This window comes from Leptonychotes weddellii, chromosome 15 (genome assembly GCF_054177405.1).
Source record: "Leptonychotes weddellii isolate Sample4059 chromosome 15, ASM5417740v2, whole genome shotgun sequence".
Classification (NCBI taxonomy): Eukaryota; Metazoa; Chordata; class Mammalia; order Carnivora; family Phocidae; genus Leptonychotes; species Leptonychotes weddellii.
In genome coordinates, this window is record NC_138383.1 from 19,016,662 (window position 1) to 19,037,372 (window position 20,711).

The 20,711-nt window shown below is 52.6% G+C and overlaps 1 protein-coding gene across 1 annotated transcript; it reads left to right on the plus strand.

Annotated features, from left to right (window-relative positions):
* The first annotated feature begins 1,500 nt into the window (after positions 1 to 1,500).
* On the plus strand, positions 1,501 to 19,908 carry TNS4 (tensin 4). The gene is made up of 12 exons (XM_006746176.3): positions 1,501 to 2,062; positions 8,386 to 8,809; positions 9,894 to 10,306; positions 12,379 to 12,465; positions 12,794 to 12,919; positions 14,191 to 14,283; positions 14,389 to 14,466; positions 15,458 to 15,526; positions 16,321 to 16,489; positions 17,436 to 17,504; positions 17,760 to 17,786; positions 18,313 to 19,908. The coding sequence occupies exons 1-12, from the start codon at positions 1,624 to 1,626 to the stop codon at positions 18,452 to 18,454; spliced, it is 2,136 nt and encodes a 711-aa protein (XP_006746239.1). The 5' UTR covers positions 1,501 to 1,623; the 3' UTR covers positions 18,455 to 19,908.
* Positions 19,909 to 20,711: the final 803 nt, after the last annotated feature.

A 20,711-nucleotide genomic window follows, 5' to 3' on the forward strand; every position in this document is an offset into this window, starting at 1 on the left:
GAACAATGAATCATGGAACACTTCATCTAGAACTAATGATGTAATGTATGGGGATTAACATAAGAATAAAAAAAAAATCATAAAAAAAAAAAAAAGAGTTTGGGAGTGTGGAGCCAAGACCACCCAGGTTCAAAGCCGCTGGGTTCAAATCCCCATTCCACCTGTGGATTCTGCAGGTTCTGTGACCTTAGGCAAATCACTGAACCTCTCCAGCCCCACAGTAAGAGTACCCTCCTCACAGAACCACTGAGAAAATGAAATGAGTAAACTTTAAGTTCTGTTATTATTATATCCCCATCATACAGATGGGACAACTGAGGCCCACAGAGGAAACGGTAGCACAATAGCAGTTTCCAATCAGTAAGCAGGCATCCTAGGTTCTAGTCTGAGTGATGACCCAGGCCCCCAGTGTGCTCTGCAAGGTCAGTAACCCCAGCCTCCTCTGTGGCGCCCAGCCAAAAACCCTGCAGGATGCACTGAGATCCTGCCCCAAGAAACCCGGGCCACGTGGAGCATGTGAGGAAAGAGCCACAGCTCTGTGTCCTCAGCTGCCCCCAGGAAATTGCTCGGAGGCCTAGTCCCTTCCACTGCCATTTAAAGACACGCTTCCCGTGCCTGGGACACACCGACCCCTCCAGGCCCCAGCCAAGGAGAGGTCTGGCAACAGAGCCTACAGGAGCCATGGGGAACAAGGGAGCCTGGCTTTTCTCATTAACTTACTGTGCAACCTCAGGCAAATCGTACGCCCTCTCTGGACCTCAGATATCCCTCTGCATTGGAACTCCACGTGGTATAGGCAGTTAGGAATCCAAGTCCCTTCCTCTAGGAAGTCCTCCCTGACCTCTGCACCAGTGCCTACAGAGTCTCCTCTGTTTTGCCTCCCTTGGTAACACTGTTTTTAATTGCTCACCTGCTTACTTGTCTGTTTCACTAACTGGCCCACACGCAGTAGCAGCTGACATCAGGCAGCCTGAGGTCGAGTCCTGCTCTGACACTTGGATGACACAGTATGACACTTGGGCAAGTTACTGGCCTCTCTGTCTCTCCATTCACACATCATAAAATGGAAAATAATAGTATCTACCTCATAGGGTTGTTAGGAGGAGTTTAAAAGACTTTATGTGTAATATATGTGCATAGTAATTATTCAATAAATATTAGCTGGTATTTATTTAATAAAGAAGGCTGTGATATAGCAGATATTCAATGACCTCTATTGAAGCAATTTTATTTGACAATCACTTGCATAATGCTTATTATGTGCCATGCACCGTTCTAAGCATGTTACAACTCTTCACACATTTTATAGTTAAGGAAAACTGAGACACAGAGAAGTTCATTAACTTGTCCAACATTGTACAGCTAGAAAGTGGTAGAGCCAGGATGCAAACCCAGGCAGTCTGGCTCCAGTATCCATGCTTTTAATGAATGAATAAATATGCCTTTCCTTGCGGGGGGCGGGTTGGGGGGAGGAGTGGGAGGGGCTTCAACTACCAAAGTTGCTCAGTTCCCAACCCTGGTCTCTTTCAGGTCCTGGGAGCTCCTGGTTGGCAAGTGACATCTCTGGGGTGTAAGTGAGGCTGGTTTGAAGCTAGAGGTAAACAGACGGTCACTGCCCCCACCATGTCGCAAGTGATGTCCAGCCCCCTGCTGGCAGGAGGCCATGCAGTCGGCTTGTCTCCCTGCGAAGAACCCAGGAGGGCCCTGCACCCAGCACCCAGCCCCGGCCTGCCACTGCAGTGTCCCTACTATACCACAGAAGGTTGGGGAGCCCAGGCCCTGATGGCCCCCACACCCTTCAAGGGGCCCCCCAGCAGGCTCCAGCAGGGTCCACAGGCTAGAGCCAAAGCCAGCTGCCTCCTGCAGTCCCCTGGGGAGCAGACCTCAGGGACCCTGGAGGAGCTCGACTCCTACATTGACTTCTCACTGGAGAGCCTCAACCAGATGATTCTGGAACTAGATCCCACCTTCCAGCTGCTCCCCGCAGGAACTGGTAGCCCCTGGGCTGAGCCCACCCAGAGCACCACCTCAAGGAAAAAGAAAGATGAGCCTGAAGCCTTGGGTAAGGACCTGGGGCACGGTGCCAAGGGGGGTGCTTGGGGACCAGACCTCATGAGGAAGAAGAACTTTTCTATCAAATCAGAGGAGCAGGAGAAAATGTCCTGTTGGGAGGTGCTGTGCAGCCCTAAACAAGTTACTTAATCTCTCTGTTTTCTTTCCTATATCAAAGAGATATATACAAGTTTCCCTCACTATCCAATTCTATTTTGTTCCTGAGTTTGGAAAAGTGATGGATACCTGTTTTATGTGATTTTTCAGAGACTTTAAATAAGCTTATATATATATATGTATATATATATTATATATATATATAAGAATTTCATACAATGCCATGCATGTAACTAAGAGCCCGAGAAATGTGGAGTCCCTGAACCTCACTGTTCTATAGTATATCTCTTTAGGTCCTAACCTGGGTCCCCTGAAACTTTTATAGGATTGCTATCTGGGCCCCTGTCCCTATTTAGGGGAGTATCTCTCTGGGGAGGCCCAAGCTGGAAGTACCGGGGTTGGAAAGACACAGAATTCAGTCTATTTGGGGCGGGACCCTGCTGTGTGTAAGCAGCAATGTGCTGGTAAGCTCCATGATGGGGTGGCAGAGAGCCCTGTTTGCAAACATCTGCCAATTTCACGGTATAGATTCTCCCAGCATGGCCAATCTCAAGCTACCAAAATGATGTCACTGAATGTAGTACTGGAAAGAGATAACCTGTAGATGGCCATTACGGTATATATAGTATTTCTACCATACCAATACAATAGATATAAATAACTTCAAGAGTATAGATAATAGTGGGGCACCTGGCTGGCTCAGTTGGAAGAGAATGCGACTCATGACCTCAGGACCATGAGTTCGAGCCCCATGCTGGGTGCAGAGATTATTTAAATAAATGAAACTCGGGGCGCCTGGGTGGCTCAGTCTTTAAGCGTCTGCCTTCGGCTCAGGTCGTGATCCCAGGGTCCTGGGATCGAGTGCCGCGTCGGGCTCCCTGCTTGAAGGGGAGCCTGCCTCTCCCTCTCCCACTCCCCCTGCTTGTGTTCCCTCTCTCGCTGTGTCTCTCTCTGTCAAATAAATAAATAAAATCTTAAAAATAATAAATAAATAAAACTTTTTTAAAATTTTATTTATTTATTTGAGAGAGGGTGTGCACATGCGAGCGTACAAGCAGGGGGAGGGACAGAGGGAGAGAATCTCAAGCGACTCCATGCTGAGCAGTGGCTCAATCTCACGACCCTGAGATCATGACCTGAGAGGAAACCAGGACTTGGATGCTCAACCAACTGAGCCAGCCAGGCGCCCCTAAATAAATAAAACTTAAAAAAAAAAAAAAGAATCTAGATAATAGCAAAATCTAATTAAATAATTGGGATATGATGAATTGTATTTATTACTTTTGTTTTTATTGTAAGTTATTTCATTGTAGGTTTATGTAATTTAATTTTTAATAATGTCTGAGTTTAGAAATCAGCTGGACAAAATCCTAAAAATTTAACAATCAGCTCTTACGAGCTGGTACAAGCCAACTTCAATATACCACTACATCCAAGGGAATCTAGAAATCGCTACATCTGGTGTCAGTTTCCTGAACAAAGGGTTTCAAGTGTACTCTGAGGATGAGGGTCAAGGAGCAAGACCCCATCAGACAGGCTGGAAGACTGAGGTCTCCAGGGGTTTAAAGGGTCAGCATGGGTTAAGGGATACAATTAGGATTAGAGATAGTGTCCATGAGAATTTCTACTTATTGAGCACTTATTATATCCAGGCTCTGTGCTGAACATCTTACAGGAGAACATTTAATCCTCCCAATCTATCCCCATGAAATATTTTATCACCATTTTACAGATGAAAAAAACGGAGGCTGAGGGACTCCAGTAAGGAGCCAGTCTAGCCTAATCACTGGAGGTGGGCAAACCTTCCACAAGCTAGTGACTTCACTCCTTTGTCTCATATTCTTCATCTGTAATATAGAGAGGAGTTCTTACCTCAAAGGGGGTTGCAGGGTTTAAAAGAAATAACACTTGGGTGTTTATCAGAAATCCTGACATGCTGTTAGTCATTATAAATGGCAGCTGGTTTAATTAAACACTAGGGTTGCATTTAGGACCCGCCCCAGGATAGGCTCAGGGTCTGGGGTGGAGGTGAGCCCAGCACCCAGGTCCTTCGGCGCCCCAGTTCCCAGTCTCCAGCCTGCCTTCTGCCCCTCCCATTGAGCATTGCCTTCCAGGGCTGTTAAAAGAACCACCTCTATCCGCCAAGATCTTCCTGCTTCTTGAGGCTGGTCACAGGCATGTCTCTGCAGGGAAGGTGGCTTGGGTCTAATTACCATTGGCAGGAGCAAGCCCAGGGCTTTAATGTTCATGCCCCAAGGCAGGGGTTCCACACACTCAAGGCCCGCTGGGGCAAGACCAGCCTCTGTGGAGCGTCCACATGTATGGGGTAGGGATGTTGACAACATCCCCTTCCTCCAAGGGGCCAGTGGTCAGTAGTCTGTGTTCTCAGATGCCCTGGACACAACCTGCCATCATGGGGATGTGTCCACCTGACCCTGGGTAGCAGAGGGGTTCGGGGGATGAGCGGGCAGCCAACAGTGGTCAGAGAGTTCTGATGAAGCCCCCTAGTTCTGCCCTAGCATCTTCTGATGGAATAAGAAAATCCTCTTCTCTAACCTCTGCCTGAATGTCAGTGATGCCTGGGAATTCACTACCTCCTGAGACAGCCGGCATAGTCAGCTCCCTGTTAGAAAGTTCTTCCCTGCGATCGTTGTGATCGCTAACAGTGTGTCACTGTGATGGGTGGCACCTGTCCCGTGCATCTCAACCTGCCAAAACCCTCCCCTCAGACCACCACTACCGGCAACAAAGCCCTTGCCAGCCTGTGGAAACCTAACTAGTTCTGGGCACCGTGGTGAGTTTTCACTGGGCCAAATGTATCCAAATGTGTGGGATGCCCTCCCTTTGCCTCTCATCCTTCCTTCTCTTGGGGTGTCAAAGGGAAGATGTTCTATAATTGTGGTGCTAGCAGATGTTCACTGTTTTCTCTTTGTCCTCACTTGGTAAAATTAAAAATTAAGCATCAGTGATCCTATGTTTCTCCCTCCCCTAAATAAATATAGATAGATTTTGTAGTGCGTGATCTCAGCATCTACCCTGTGAAGGAAACAGTGGTAGCCTCATTTTACAGATGAGAAAGTGAGGCTCAGGGAGAAGAAGTAATGACCCAGGGTCACACAGCCAGTGGGTTGTAGGTCAGGCCTCAAAGCCTGGGCTTCTGGCCTCCAAAGTCTGTGTTCTTGCCTTTCTCTCTCTTCTTTGGAGCTAGTTTCCTGCCCTCCAGAGCTTCGAAGAACAAATCTGTATGGAGGCAGCCTGCAGGCTCCTCTTCTGGGGCTCTCCTCCTGCAGCGCTCACAAACCTCCCCCAGCTTCCCTGCCCCTGCCTCTTGCTTACCCTGGGGGGCTCCCATCCCACAGGGAGCATGGTTATTCCAAGCAAACACCATATCCATCTCTGCCACTCCTCCCCTCCCCATCTTTGGAACAGGCACCCACATTTCATTTTCCAGCAATTTCTGCCAGGCAAGGCTGTTTGCCAATCCCAAGAGAAGGGTGCTTAATAACTGTCTCTCTGCCCCCCCCCCCCGCCCACGTGCCCCCTTCCACCAGCCCAGCCTGGTGCTGGCGCCTGTATCCACCCAGCACTGCTCAGACTTGCCCCACGAGCCTGTAAACAGTGGCTGCACCCAGGTGAGGGTGTGGGGGGCCTCCACCTCCCCTAGGCGCATGCACCTCAGGGCAGCAGCGAGAGGTGACTCACAGCTCCAGGACTCCTTGCTTCCTTCCCATCCTGCCTCTGCTTGCTCAGTCCCCCGAGCAAGGCCTTTCTTTGGTCAGTGTTTGGATGACCCAGTGATTAGGAAACCCAGAGCTTCACCAGGTGGAGAGACCCTCTCCCAAAGCAGCCAAGCACCTTTTCACAGGGCAAGGCCTTGGGAAAGTGTCCTGAGGAGTCCCCCGTCCTGGAAGACGCCCTCCAAACAGAGCACAAGAGCAGGCGTTGGATTCCTCCACTCCCTGGCTGTGTAACATTGGATAGCCCACTTAACCTTTCTGAGCCTTGATTTCTCATCTCTTATTTGGGATTCATAATGTTTTCTACTTCAGTAGAGTTGTTGTGAGGGTTACGTGAGTTAATACAGGTAACATGTTTGCAACGGCGTGGGCACACAGTCAATACCAGCCTTTATTAAAAACTCTGCAGTAAATGCCAGCTCCATTGCCACATCTCTCTGAGCCTCAGTTTCCTCTCCATAAAATCAGTGCCTGCTGGCATTGGGCATAAGGGCTGAGAGGATTATGGGTATAAACACGATAAAGTCCTATAAAAATAGAAGTGGTGCTTGCCAACCTTCCAGAAGAATGCACCCCATTCCAAGACCGCTACTCTTTCAGAACGCACAACACGTTGTGCCAAATAGTCTTCTCTTGCCCTCGGCAGTGGGACTCCCCCCTTAGCTGGACAGTGTCAGCCATCTGGCCAACACTGGCCTCAAAAAGCAGGCAGGCAGGAGAAGTTCTCCAAAGCTCACCATGGGCTAGGCTCCAGGCACCATTCATCAGTGTCTTTTATCCTTACCACAACCTCAGGAGGTTGGTTTTAGATCCCCACTTTGCAGATAAGGAAACTGAGGCTCGCAGTGGTTAGGAAAGTTAGCCGATGCCTCTTGGCAGGAAAGTGGCAAAACCAGGACTCACACCCAGGTTTATCTGACGGCAAAGCCAGGCCTGTTCCTACACCCCTTGGAACAGCATGCTCAGGTCAGCCTGCCAGCCCCCCTTCATCTGGTGTAATCCTCCACCCCAACCCCAGCCCAAGCAGGTTCAGACAGAGGCAGTGACCGCGAGCAGGCTCTGAGGTCCTACCCAGGAGCGGGCTGGGGCAGGCAGGGATTCCACAGAGTGGGCAGGAGTTGGTACATGTGCCAAAGCCCAAGGTGGTGGGAGGCTGGCAGACAGGAGCTGAAGGTGCAGTTTCCCTCTGACTTTGCCCCAGTTTCCATCCTGGGAAGCCAGAGGCAGGATTCAACAGGCCTCCAGGAGGGAGCAGCTAGGTAGCCCCCACCTTCCACCACCTTTGCTGGAACAGCATCAAGGACAGTTCCCCTCCCCCACGTCAGGAGGAGGGGTATCCATACTCACCGTGGGGAAAACCACAAGGTACCCACTCCAGGGAGGAGCAAGTTCTCAAAACAAGAGTCCTGGGTGCCCCCACTGAGGAATAGAGAGAGCACTGGAGTGAGTCACCACCCTCGGCCGTGTTTAATAACCAACAATGGCGTACCAGCTAAAAGCATGTCCTGGGAGGTCCACAGCTTGATAATGTAGCAAACCCTGGCCTCTGGGAGCTCCTGCTCTAAAGCAGAGTTCTCAAACTCTACAGTGCACTCAGATTCCAGGGAGTCTTGCTAAAATGTAGATTCTGCTTCAGCAGGCTTGGGATGGAAACTGAGATTCTGCGCATCTGACCAGCTCCCACCCCCAGGTGGCGTGGCACTGCTGGGCCAGGGGCCACAGTGCTGTGGCTTGGTGCCCATTGGAATCAGCTGGAAAACTAAAACAACCTGAGGTTTGGGTCCACACCGGAGATTCTGATCTATTTGGCACAGGGTGTAGCCTGGGCATTTGGACTTTTAAAACCTCATCGGATGATTCTAGTGTGCAAACAAGCATGAGAACCCCTGCCTTCATTGTAGGCACAGATGTAGAAACAGCCTTCACCTGCCCTGGACAAAGGAGGCATCAGAAATGTGACTGGCACCCTCCTTAAGCAGTCATTTCAACCTGGGGAGGGGGACATTCATGCAGGAGAGGATTTCCTAGTTTTAAGGTATTTACCGTGTGCCAGGAGAAGTGTTATGCCGCCTACGTTCATCTCATTTCATCCTTACTCTAGCACCAAGAGACTGGATGTATAGTCACCCCATTTCACAGGTATGGAACCTGAAGCTCGAGTTGGTGAAGTCGTTTGGCCAAGTGCTCTGATAGTAAGTGGCAGAGCCAGATCTGAAACCCAGGTCTCTCGGACTCCAAGGCCTGTGTTCATTCCAAGGCATCTCCCCACCAAAGGAAGAAATCACAAGGAGGGTGACTTTGGAGCTGTGCCTAGAAGGGGGAGCCGGGTGCTAATCCGAATCCAGCAAACTTCTCTCTGAGCCTTGGTTTCCTCATCTGTCTAAAGGAGGGGAAACCAGATGGTCTTGAGGACTCTTCCAGCATTCCTGTTCTGTAAGCCCAGGTTCCCGGTTTCACCAGTGTTCTGCTCTCTCCCCAGACATAAAGTACATCGAGGTGACCTCCACCAGATCAAGGTGTCATGATGGCCCCCAGTGCTGCTCCAGCCCATCTGTCACCCCGCCCTTTGGTTCCCCACGCAGTGGTGGCCTCCTCCTTTCCAGAGACATCCCCCGAGAGACTCGAAGCAGCAGCGAGAGCCTCATTTTCTCTGGGAGCCAGGGCAGGGGGCACCAGCGCCCCCCTCCCCACTCTGGGGCTCCCTCTTCTCATCCCCCACCCTCTCCCAGCATCTCTATCCCCGGCATGGGGAACAAGGCCTCGGGCCCCCATGGCTTGGGCTCCCCACTGGCAGCTTCTCCAGGCTTGGAGAAGGGGCTGGGGGGCCTGGCCCCACAGCAGGGCAGCAGGGTCTCTGTGTTGTCAGCCAGCCCAGCATCCGATGTCAGCTACGTGTTCGGAAGGTAGGTCACTCCCACTGTAGCTTCTGATATTGTCTCTGCAACACACACACACACACACACCCTAAAAATCATAGACAGGCACCCTGTTCTATCGGAGCAAAATCAGGTTGTACACCAAAAACAAAAGAGTGAATATTCTCTTTTATGCCATCACAGCCATTTGGACCTCAAGCTTTCCTCAGGCACTTAGAATATAACTCAAAATTTTGAGAATATAACAAAAATTTTGATTTATGCCTTCCTCTTGAGAAAAGAACTGTTTACATTCATGAGGCTGACCTGTATCCTTTCTAGCACTCATACAACCCATCTGAAGGAAGGGATTTTTTTTAAAACACAGGGATGTAAATAAAATTTGGAGGCCTGGGATAAACCATTTAGGAAAGAAAAGCCTCCTTCCTCTTTGTTGCTAGCAAAACCTAGCAGGAAGGAGGCGAACCTGCCTGTCCCCCTGCCCCCCAGCCCAGTTTGCTGGCCTCACAATAAAGCTGCACGCACACACCCATCCTGTCCAAGAGGACCAAACCTCAGGACCTCTGTCCCCCACACCGACTCCAGAGCCGATGTGCCAAGGCAGTCCTTGGCAAGGAGGCCGGGATTCCATGGCCATGGCCATTGGCATGGGCCTCTGAACTCAGAGAGAAGTCTGGCTGGATGCAGAGCTGGCCTCCCCCTCTTCCTCCAGCTGGGGAGTTCCCTCTGCATCCACCGTGGACATGGTCCAGCCTGCGTGCAGGGCTCTTGGGAATGTTGGGTACTTGTGTGATAGCTCAGTCAGACCTGCCCGGCTGGGAAGGCAGAGGGGATCCAGTCCAGCCTAAGCCCACATGACCTGCAGGGGATCAGCTCATTAGCTACTTTAAATGACCAAAGACTGCAGTGCAGAGACATTTCTGTATCCTTCAGCATCGCTTGGGGATCAGGTGGGCATGCACTTTGCTTTGGGCTGTGGGGGATGGAGTATGCAATACTCTATTTAACCAGAGCTACGGGCACCAAGATCAGTAGATTCTGGAGCCTGGTTCTGACTCCTGCATGTCCACTAACAGCCTAACTCCCTGCCTGTCTGGTGCCCTCCCTGCAGCAGCCAGTCCCTCCTCCACTCCAGCGTCTCCAGCCATCAGTCATCTTCTAGATCCTTGGAGAGTCCAGCGAGCTCTTCCTCCAGCCTCCACAGCCTTGGCCAAGTGTCTCCGGGTACAAGAGCCAGTGACTTCCAGGTCCCCAGCAACCCCACCCCAAACATGGGCCAGCCCAGAGCAACTCACTCCCCACCACTGGCCAAGGAGCACGCCAACAGCTGCCCACCATCCATCACCAACTCCATGGTGGACATACCCATCGTGCTGATCAATGGCTGCCCAGAACCAGGGTCTCCCCCATCCCAGCAGATCCCAGGACACCAGGACTTTGTCCGACCTGGGGCCCCTTCTTCCAGCAAGTCTTGTCCAGCCACCAGGAGCCACAGCCAGACCCCTCTCACCACATCCTCAGAGGGTATGTTGTAAACCAGTCCTTCAGCCGTTGTGAGGTTCAGCTTGGGGGGAAAGACAAAGCATCAGTGGGTTTTTGCAATAGCAGGTCAATGCGCTGAACACCTACTGTGTGCCGAGCACTTTGCCAAAGAGTAGGGACAGAGAGATGGACACAGTTTAGAAAGAGACAAAAACCAAGGATCACTACAGAATAGAAAAACCACAGAAGGCAAGAGATGTCCTAAGTCTTATGGGGCCACAAAGGAAGGCGTGATCCTTTTAGTCTAAAAAACTGGGAAAGCTCCTTGGAGGAAGTGACATCTGAGCTGGATCTGGAAAACTGAATCAGATGTCTGGAGCCAGAGCAGGGGAGGTGGGGCATTCCCAGCAGAGGGAACAGCAAGTCCACGGTCATGAAGGTGTAGAAGCACATGCATGTTTAAGAAATGACTGGAGTGTTGGGTGTGGGATGAAGTAGTTGAGTAATCTGGGGCAAGATTGGGAAAGGTCTTGAACACCAAGCTAAAGAGTGGATTTTACCCATTAGGCCGCAGCATCGGGGGCTAGCAGGGAGTCTCAAACAGGAAAGTGATGGGGTCAGAGGTACATGTTCAATAGATAACTCTGGCAGCTGCATGGCAGATGACCTGCAGGGCCCGGCCCAGGCAGGGAGAGCAGTTTTGTTTTGATTTTCATCATGAAGTGGTCCAGACAAGCTGTAACGGGGGACTGCACCAGGGCGGGGCAGGGCGGAGGAGAGAGGACAGAGCCAGGAGACCCTCGGGATATGAAAACAGCAGGCTTGATGACTAATGCAAGAAAGGGAGAAGAAGGAGAGTCAGTCCTACCTCTGACGTTCGTGGATGACGAACACACAGAGAGCCGACGGAGACAATGCATTCCAATTCAGACAGCTAAAAACCACAAAGCAGCAAACACCCTCCTTCCCGTAGTCTGTGACTATAGGCGTCCAAAAAGAACAAAACCAGCCAGAACCCAAAGCAGTAAACACAGAGGCTCAGGCTTAGCACCCATAGGGTGCACCTCTCCAGAGAAGAGCCCCTGCAGAGCCCCAGGGACACTGTCCCTGCTCCCCACCCCCCACTCAGCCACAAGCATCAGGGGGACTCCTGGGGGTTATGATGTTCACTCTGGCCCACACTGCCATTCAGGAAGCCAGGTCAATGTAAGCAAGAGAAAAATGGCATATAGGTGTGCCTTTGAATCTGCTCTGATCGTTTTCCCGGAATAAATCATTTGCAGATTTTAGTACCTTTTTTTATGATGAGTTACTCTCAGCTGGCCACAGCACACACCTTTTCAAGATACCAAAATGGAAAACCACTGTTCTCTGCCTTAGGGACCCAGGGAAGTGGCCATTTTGTCATCTCAATGAGCACATTTACTTAGTCCAGCGATATTCCCATCCTGGTTTGGTGGTGCCCCAGGATATCACTCATTATACCCTGGGGTCTTATCAAAGTCTGCAAACTTTCTCCAAACAAAATCCTTGCTAATTGCCTAGGCTATTGGAATGTCAAAAACCCTCAGAGACGGTTTAGTACACTTAGTCCCCTCTGGGCTTCAGGAGCAAGACAGTTGTCCCAAATCAGAGTCAGGAATCCTGTCTCCTGACTTCTGCACAGGCTCATCTGCCCAGATCTGCTGCCTTCCTTTCCTCAAACTTTTCTTTCATTTTCTTTTCCAAACTGAATATGCCCCCCAAGACACTTGTAGCATTCTTAAGGGGGAAGAGAGGGTAAAACCAAACACATGATGCATCTCAGAATCCCTTATTTATCCCTTCTTTCAGGCCACACCAGACAACACAAGATTTGAGAAACTGTTTCTCATTAAACTGAGATTTTATCTGTTTGTGATTTATTACCAAGGATACGAGGGGAGACTCCTAGGTCCTAGATGCGCCAAGCCCTGAATTCTTCTGTTGGATTTTGCCTCTTGTAGGCAGTTGGAGATACAGTGGGGTTGGGGTAGGGTAGGGTGGGTTGAATGGGACCACTGCGCAGAGGTGGGGGAAGGGTCTCTCAGCTCCCCTTGGTCCAGCCTAAAGAGTCCCCCCTCTCTGTCTTCCAGGTCCCACCAGGGACATGCAGCCCACCATGAAGTTTGTGATGGACACATCTAAATACTGGTTTAAGCCAAACATCACCCGGGAACAAGGTAAAAGGAAGCGCTGTGTTTCAAGGGATGAGTGACCCAGGAGTCAAGTCTGGGTCTTGCATCTTGCATCAGGCAGATGGGGCCCTGGGTCATGGTAGGGGAGGGAATGGCAAATGGTAGGTCCAGGGAAGGGGGATATCGTGCAAACCTCATGTCCTGAGGAAATAGGGACTGCAGCAGGAAGGGTGGAGATTAGACAATAGGAAGGACTTCCTTGGAACACAAGGTGATTCTGTAATGTCTGCTCTATGAAGATTCTATGGGGCTGGGGGACAGGGGTGTCCAGGTGGGGGGGAGGTAACTGTCTCTGACCCAAGGATTGTTCCAGCAATCGAGCTGCTGAGGAAAGAGGAGCCAGGGGCTTTCGTCGTGAGGGGCAGTTCTTCCTACCGAGGCTCCTTTGGCCTTGCCTTGAAGGTGCAGGAGGCCCCTGCACCTGCCCCGAACCGATCAGGTATGCATATCTGTCTCTTCATTCAAGGCCTCACAGAGGCAACAGGCTGTGGTAGGTTCTAGTCCCAGCTCTCCACTGCTACCTTGCAGCAGGCCCGTAAGTACTCCTGGGAGGAGGGTCAGCCCTCTCCCAGCTGCCTTCCTGCACCAGACACTCTGTAAGGAGCTCCTTCCACGGCAAGCCTGAGCTTCCTTTGCCTCTGGGAGTCCCCAGATTCCCTGCTCTGCTCTCATGGGGGGAAGAGGAGGAAGCTCCCAGCCCCTCTCCAGGATGCTCTCCTCTGCCCACCCCCCACCTTCGCTGTCCAGACCAGCTTTATTGTGAAGGAACCTAATGTAGTAATAACGTGTGTGCCCTAGCTTATCACGTGTATGTGACAGTTTATCACGTGTGATAGCTTATTGAGTGAATGCACTGGCTTATTACATGTGCGTGATAGCTTATCACATATGTGCTAGTTTATCACACGTGTGATAGCTTAGCACATGCTTTCCCGTGGTCTCACACACACAACACACATCTCTGGGGCATGCACCCTGCACTGGGATACCTCGCTAGGGAGATAGATAAAAACAGATCATTATAGTACAAAGTACCTAAGTTACAGCCCCTCCCCAAACCCCAGGAGTATAGCTCTCATGTAACAAAAGGATCAGGTAAATAGGTTCCAAGAGTTAGTTAATGACACCACCCCCTGAGAGCAAAGATGAAAACCCCAACTTCATGCTCTCTACACCATGCTGCTCTGGTTAAATAAGAAAGTGACCTCTGGGGCAGTATTGGTTATCAAGAACACCTTGCCAACGAGCACAGAGAGGAGGAAACCATGGGCGGGTGGAGAAGAGGCAGAGGGGCACTGTTTACCCTCCAGGGCCAGCCTAGCTCCAGCAGGGACCATCTGGTGAAGAATCACAGCACCTGGGAAGGAGTGGGTAGAAGAAGAGAGAAATCAGGCTGAAGGATTAAGATTTGATCTCAGTAGTCACTGGGACCATCCCCAGTAGCTCTTGAGACCAAGAGAAAGTTCTCCTGAGAGGAGAATTACTGGACGCAGAAACCTTTGAGCAAACATATTGGCACCTCCTTTGTGGGAGGCCTTGAAGATAGGGTTCCCCCTAGCAGTCCCACCCACCCCTAGGCAGGGGAACAAACCAGTTAACCTCTGGATGGACCGGGAGGAGGCGGGTCAGGGAACGAGTTGGTCAGTGTTCAGCTAACACTGGGCTCTGGAACCCCCATCCACATGCGCTCTTTCTTCTATCTTTGTCCAGGTGAGGACAACAGTGACCTCATCCGCCACTTCCTCATCGAGTCTTCCGCCAAAGGGGTGCATCTCAAAGGAGCAGACGAGGAGCCCTACTTTGGTGAGCCTCTCCAGCCTGCAGGCCCCTGGGTGGGCCCCACCCTTCTGGGCTGGGAGACTGGTCTGGGGAAAGCCTTCTCACGCAGGGCTGCCTGTTTCCTTGCAGGGAGCCTCTCTGCCTTTGTGTGCCAGCATTCCATCATGGCCCTGGCCCTGCCCTGCAAACTCACCATCCCACAGAAAGGTGGGTCTGGGCCCCAAAGAGGCAACCCCGGGGAACTAAAAAGGCTCCTAGTGGTCACATCCCACCTTATTTATGGATTAGTGTCACAGTTAAAAGTGCTTCACCTAGCATCCATCAGCATCTTCACTTCCTGGCTTGAGAATTTGAGAATGTCGACCCCTCTGAGCCTCTGTTTCTTCCTCTATGAAATGGGGACAGCCATCATCATACTTACTTAAAGGATTGGTTGGGGGTTAAATGAGCCGGTCCAGGCAAGGCTCTCATCACAGAGTATGTGTTTGATAAATAGGAGCCTTCTTTGAGAGGATGAAAGGAACATAAGTCGGCCGGTTTGGAGAGGGTTGTTTTTTTCTTCCGGGTCCAACCTTTACTGGGCACTCCCTCATTCACACATCCCTCAACACAGCTGTGTCAAATAGGTGTTATCCCCATTTAACAGATGAGAAAAGGAGGGCTCGAGGAGCTAAGTAGCTCGCCCAAAGGCACACAGATCAGACCTCAAACTGAGATCAGGAAGTCCCATCCAGAGCCCACAGCCCAGCCGCATCAGCAGCTGGAGTAGATGATCCCCCGGGTGTGCAGGAGGAGCAGAAGAGGGGTTCTGGGAGTGGAGTCAGGGCAGGGGGAGCCCCTGGTGTGGTGATGGGGAAAGCCTCCCTACATTCTGCAAAGAAAGGCCTGGGTTTGGGATGGGGTGTGAAAGAAGGGAGGAGGTGAGAGGCTTCTGAGGACCAGGTGACTGCAGCAGTCCAGGGGCTGGAGGAGTGAGGAGGCGAAAGAGGGACCAAAAGGCTTGCAAGTCAGGCATCTGGGGAGCCCCAAGTGGCCCCGTTTGTCTAATTATGGTAATCACACCAGGTTTCTCAACGGCTTGCTTCCTGAAGGTGGGGGCGGAGGTGGGAGATGTTCAAGGGGATTAATGTTCCTACGAGAAGAGTCCGTTCACTCCACCCCCACCCCCTCTGGGGACTGTTACTTTGCTTTGGCTCAGAATTGGGAGCTGGAGACTCCTCAGACCCCACTACAGACAGCCGGGCCTCCCACCTGAAGAAATCTGCAGGTAAGTGGCATGGGGGAGGCTCCAGGCTTGCCTGAGCCCCCATAGGGCCCCTCCCAACCCCACGCACACACTTGTACATGCAGGTCCACACATGTTCCCACTACAGCTTTGTTTCTTCGTCCTTAACAAGGTGCCCCACGGTCCTCCCCATCCCTATAAACCTGGAGGTGAGAGGCTGCAAGCCTGGGTGGGGGGAGCCCGTGGGGGTGGCAGGAGAGAGGGAGGTTGGTGTGGCTTACACCCCATCCTGCACACTCATGGGCACATGTGGACATGCTGGGGCCTCTCTGGTTCTGAGGGACCTGCCCTAGAAGTGATCTCTGGGTCTGGGATCCTCTGTGGAGTGTCAGGTCCAAAGGCCAGGCACAGATCAGCACTTGTCCGAGTGCCCTCCCCCCATTCTTGTCTTCTCCACCTTCTCTTGTCTATGAACCAGGGCCCTGGGGTGGGTGGAGGTAGAGACAGTGCCAACCATGCTTCTGGACAGAAGGAAGGTTTGCCTGGACATCCCTACACATAGGGCAACAGCTTTACTCCACCCTAGAGGGCCAAAGGCCAGAGCAATGCAAAGCCACAGATGCTCCCAACATCCTCTGGGGTTGGCCTTGAATTGCAGTCACCTACACAGTCCTGCCTGCCTGCCTGGTGGCTCAGAGGAGCCCCACTGGATTCCTGAAGAAGGAAGAGCCCCGACGCCAGCTCTGGGCAGAAGGAGGACCAGGGCCTGGGGGACCCTACCTGCCCCTGCATGGTGGATCCTGGCAAGGCCTAAGCACAGCATTTACATCCCCCAGGCTGCCATGCCCTGTATCTGACCTCTGTGAGTGTAGAGACCCTGAGTGGAGCCCTGGCCGTGCGGAAGGCCATCTCAACCACCTTTGAGAGGGACGTCCTCCCCACACCCACCGTGGTCCACTTCAAAGTCACTGAGCAAGGCATCACCCTGACCGATGTCCAGAGGAAGTAAGGGGCTTCCCTTGCCTTGGGGCTGCTGGGCGGGGCAGGGGGATCTGGAGGGGATGGCTGAGATGGCCGTGGATCAGTGATGAAGGTAGGATTCAGGATTCTGGACCCAATGTGGTCAGTGACTTGCTGAGTGACTCCAGGCAAGTTCTCTGCCTTCTCTGGTCCTCACGCCAATGACCCCATCCCAAAGTCCCCCTTTCAGTGGCACTGGTTCAATCTGGTTCATCTACTGATGAACCTCGTCCCTAAGTCCCCCTTCCAGGACACTGGTTCAGTCTGGTTCATCCACTGATGGAACAACTGCAGAAGGCCAGACTTTGGCTGCCCACTTCAACACAGTGGCTGAAATCACTCCTTCCCCGGGCTCAGGGCTTCACAGTCTGGCAGGATCCTGGCCCTGGGCTGGAGGAACAAGAGATGAGCAAGACATCATTCCTTTCCTCAAGCAGTTAAATGACACAGTGGGCAGGGGGCGGAGGAGAGAGGGTAGAAAACCTGAATATATAGGACACAAGGCAGATTCATTCCATGAAAAGAGAGAAGCCTGGGGCGCCTGGGTGGCTCAGTCGGTGACGTGTCTGCCTTCGGCTCAGGTCATGATCCCGGGGTCCTGGGATCGAGCCCCGCATCAGGCTCTCTGCTCTGCAGGGAGTCTGCTTCTCCCTCTCCCTCTGCCCCTCCGCTCGAGCGCTCTTTCTCTCTCTCTCTCTTTCAAATGAATAAATAAAATCTAAAAAAAAAAAAAAAGGGGAAAGAAAAGAAAAGAGAGAAGTGCAAACATGTGCCCCAAGGCCCAGCAGTGGGAAAGGTCACAGCAGGCTGTAAGGGGTCTAACTGGGAAGCTTCTTGGAGAGCAGGGCATCTGAACTTTGGGAGAGCTAGAGATGATGGAGGTAGGACATGGCACTGGGACAGGCTCTCACCAGCAGTCCTTCTCTTCCAGGGTGTTTTTCCGGCGCCATTACCCCCTCACCACCCTCCGCTTCTGTGGCATGGACCCCGAGCAACGGAAGTAAGTTCAAGTCTGGGCCAAACTCACAAAGCCATCCAGGGCCTAGCTGCCCACTGAGGTTTCTTGCTGACTCTGGGACTGGGGTCACAGACAAAGCCTGTGAACCTCGAGGGGCTGGGAGCAACAGGATGAGGGGAGGGTGGGACCCAGTGGGGTGTGGTCACAGCTGGCCATTGTCCCCAGCTGCTCAGCCAGAGTCCTGTGGAATGCAGAGAAGCCTCAATACTCATTCCTGTCCCTCTTCCTTTCCCACAGGTGGCAAAAGTACTGCAAGCCCTCCTGGTAAGGCTTCCCTGTGTCCTGTCAGTCACCGTAAAAGGTCTCCCTGGGCCAGAACCTGGGACCCAACAAGAGGAAGAACTCAGGAAAGGAAGGAGGCCCTGTCCTGACCTTAAGAGAACCCATGGTTTTGATGGGGGTGGCACAGGCCCGGGTCCTCAGAGAGCCTCCAGTCTGAAGGGGGAGACATGAGCCTGGGAGCCCTCGGTCTTATGTAGGAGGCACAGGCTCTAACCTCAGGCAGCCTTAATCGATGGGGATGCCCCAGTCTGATGGTCAAGACACATCCTTGCCCTCAGGAAGCTTCCACTCTGATGAGGAATATGCAGGTCCTGTCCTCATGGAGCCGCCATTCAAAAGGAGGGTTACCTAGATCTTGAACTCGGGGGTCTCCCAGTCTGACAGAGGAGGCCCATCCTACCCTCAGAGAGCTGGGGAAGGGGCAGGGCAGAGCACCGTACCAGCTGAGATCACCCCTCCCAGCCTCTCTGGGCCCCACCACCTCACCCAGGCTATGTTCTCCCACCAGGATCTTCGGGTTTGTGGCCAAGAGCCAGACAGAGTCACAGGAGAATGTGTGCCACCTGTTTGCAGAGTATGACACAGTCCAGCCAGCCTCCCAGGTCATCGGCCTGGTGGGTGCCCTGCTGCAGGACACAGAAAGGATGTAGAGGGAGGGAGCTTCCCGTGCACCTTCCTGGACACCCGAAGGGGGCTAGAACCCCTGAGCAGGGGCTTGTGGCCACACTAATGAGCCAATCTATTGGACTGGGGAGAACGGTACCAAGTTGAAACCCTGGAAACCTAATGACCGTCAGCAGTGACCTTCATCCAGACCCAACTGGGTCTCAGTTTCCTCAACCATAAAAAGAGGCCAATAGACAGGACCAGCTGTGCTTCTCAGACTTTGATGGCATCTCAACAAGCTCCCTGTGATTCTGAAGCACGCCCACATCTGAGGACCCCTGACTCCATCAACTTGGACACTGCCAATGCAGAAGCCTGAGTTAGAGACCTGCGACCCTCTGTCGTGGCAAACAGAAGGTGCTGGGTTGGGACCCATGGGCCCCAATGCTGACCTGGGAGAGGTGATATGCAAGGATCGACCAAAGGAGGGATGGACGGACTCTATTTCCCTCCATATCTGTTCCTTTCCCCACTTCCGTAATGGCTTCTTGGGCAGCTGTTCCCAGGACAAAGCAGGATCTGCCTGCCCTGGATTCTTTAGGCCAATGTGGCCACAGTTGTCAGGGCGGCTTAGCAAGGGGGATCTTGTCCTCATGGTCAGAGACCACCCAGCTGCCCTCACATCCTTGATGTCTAGTTCCCACCACTGCAAATGAGTATCAGCCCCATCTTTTCTCTCAATTTTTTGGTAAGCAAGTGTCCTCCAGCTGGTGTCACAACTGCCCTAATGTTACTTATGTAACCCACGGGAGGGAGGTGGGGGCAGGGAGACCCTCTGCTCTCCAGAGCAGATGCCAGGGCCAGCTTTCTCTGGTTCTGCCTCAGCTCCCGTCCTGCTGAGTGCCCCCTGCTTCCCAAAACACACACATAGACACCCCGACAGGCCCAGCAGTAGGGTATCTATGGTCTTACAGCCACACGGGGGCAGCAGAGAGTCATGAATGCAGACAGGCCGCCAACTCAGGAGGTTTGGAGAAGCTGGGCAGTCTTTCCCCCACCCCCACCTCCGTCAAGACTCCCAAGAAGCTGGAATCCTTTGTCTAACAGGCCTGGGGTCCTAAGAAAACCACACCGTGAGGGTGGAAGAGGAGGTTCAGAGAAGAAGCCCACTTTTGTTCTACAAGGAGCAAATGCCTGCCCCCTCCCAGCTGTGGGCCCTGCCACCCCATCGTTATCATTATCTTTGGCCAAAGCTGGGCCTGACGGATTGTGATTTCAACCCAGGAAACCAAACCGGACTGAGGCTGCCCTGGGCTGGCGGGACCGGCTGAGAGCAGCCCGCCCAGCCTGTGCTCAGGCACTGCCCCATCCCTGGAGAGTAGAGAACACTAGACAAGTTCTGAAGGTCATATTCAGGAGACTGGCAGAGAGCCCCCCCCTTTTACCCATGGGAGCCTGTGTAGTTCTCATGGAAAATAAAGTGTCTGTCTTGGCATAACAGTTGGTTCTAAGGCATTCGGGGCTGCCCGCTCAGAGGTGGAGACCGGAACAGAGAGGGGCCCTGAGTTGGCAGGTGATGGCTATGTCATAGAGAACACTCCCTCCTACACCCCTGGCCACAGCAGCACAGTCTGCATTGGCTTCCCTTCATAAGCCATCTCTTCGGCCATTCTGTGTCCCCCACATGGCCCACACATGCGGCTTTCTTGCTCGTGACTCCTTGCCTGCCATTCTGCCAGGAGGACAGAGAATTGAGGTCTCGCCCTTGTCCCAGGGCTGAAGATGAGTCTGTGTGGCCCCCCTGACAGATCCCAAGGTCTCACTCGGGCTCCCTCAGGGGCAAGGAGAGGCAACAGAAACATGGGTGGAGTCGAGAAGAGTCTCTGAACCTAGATGAGCCCTGAGCTACCAGCTCAGCCCTAAAGAAATAGACAATGGCTTCATCCCACCCTGGGCCTGGGGGTTCTACGACTAGCTTCTGCCAGCTGGCAGTCCAAGCCTTGCCAAGTGGTATAGGAGGGGCCTCAGGAAATCTACTTTCCTAAGGGGCCTTAGGAAGGGGAGCTGCTTCTTCTGTTCAGGCCGAGTTCTGTGACCCAGTGGCAGGAGCTGCCCTGGAGGGCCTGTGAAGAGACCCTCCCAAAGGCCTTGAATCACTGTTGAGAAGCCCTGCCTCCCCTCCCACTACCAAACTTCAATTCCAACCTCCCACCCCAGCCCCCCTCAGCCTGGCCCTGGACCGAGTCCATGGAAGGTAATATCTCTGGTGCATTTACCACAGCTCATCTTTCCTCCAGGAAC

What these genes read in the sequence shown, in the direction of transcription:
- TNS4 (XM_006746176.3), top strand. Translation starts at nt 1,624, where the DNA reads ATGTCGCAAGTGATGTCCAGCCCCCTGCTGGCAGGAGGCCATGCAGTC. An exon ending in AGATGAGCCTGAAGCCTTGG is followed by an intron (nt 2,063 to 8,385) that starts GTAAGGACCTGG and finishes CTCTCTCCCCAG; the next exon opens with ACATAAAGTACATCGAGGTG. An exon ending in ACTCACCATCCCACAGAAAG is followed by an intron (nt 14,467 to 15,457) that starts GTGGGTCTGGGC and finishes GCTTTGGCTCAG; the next exon opens with AATTGGGAGCTGGAGACTCC.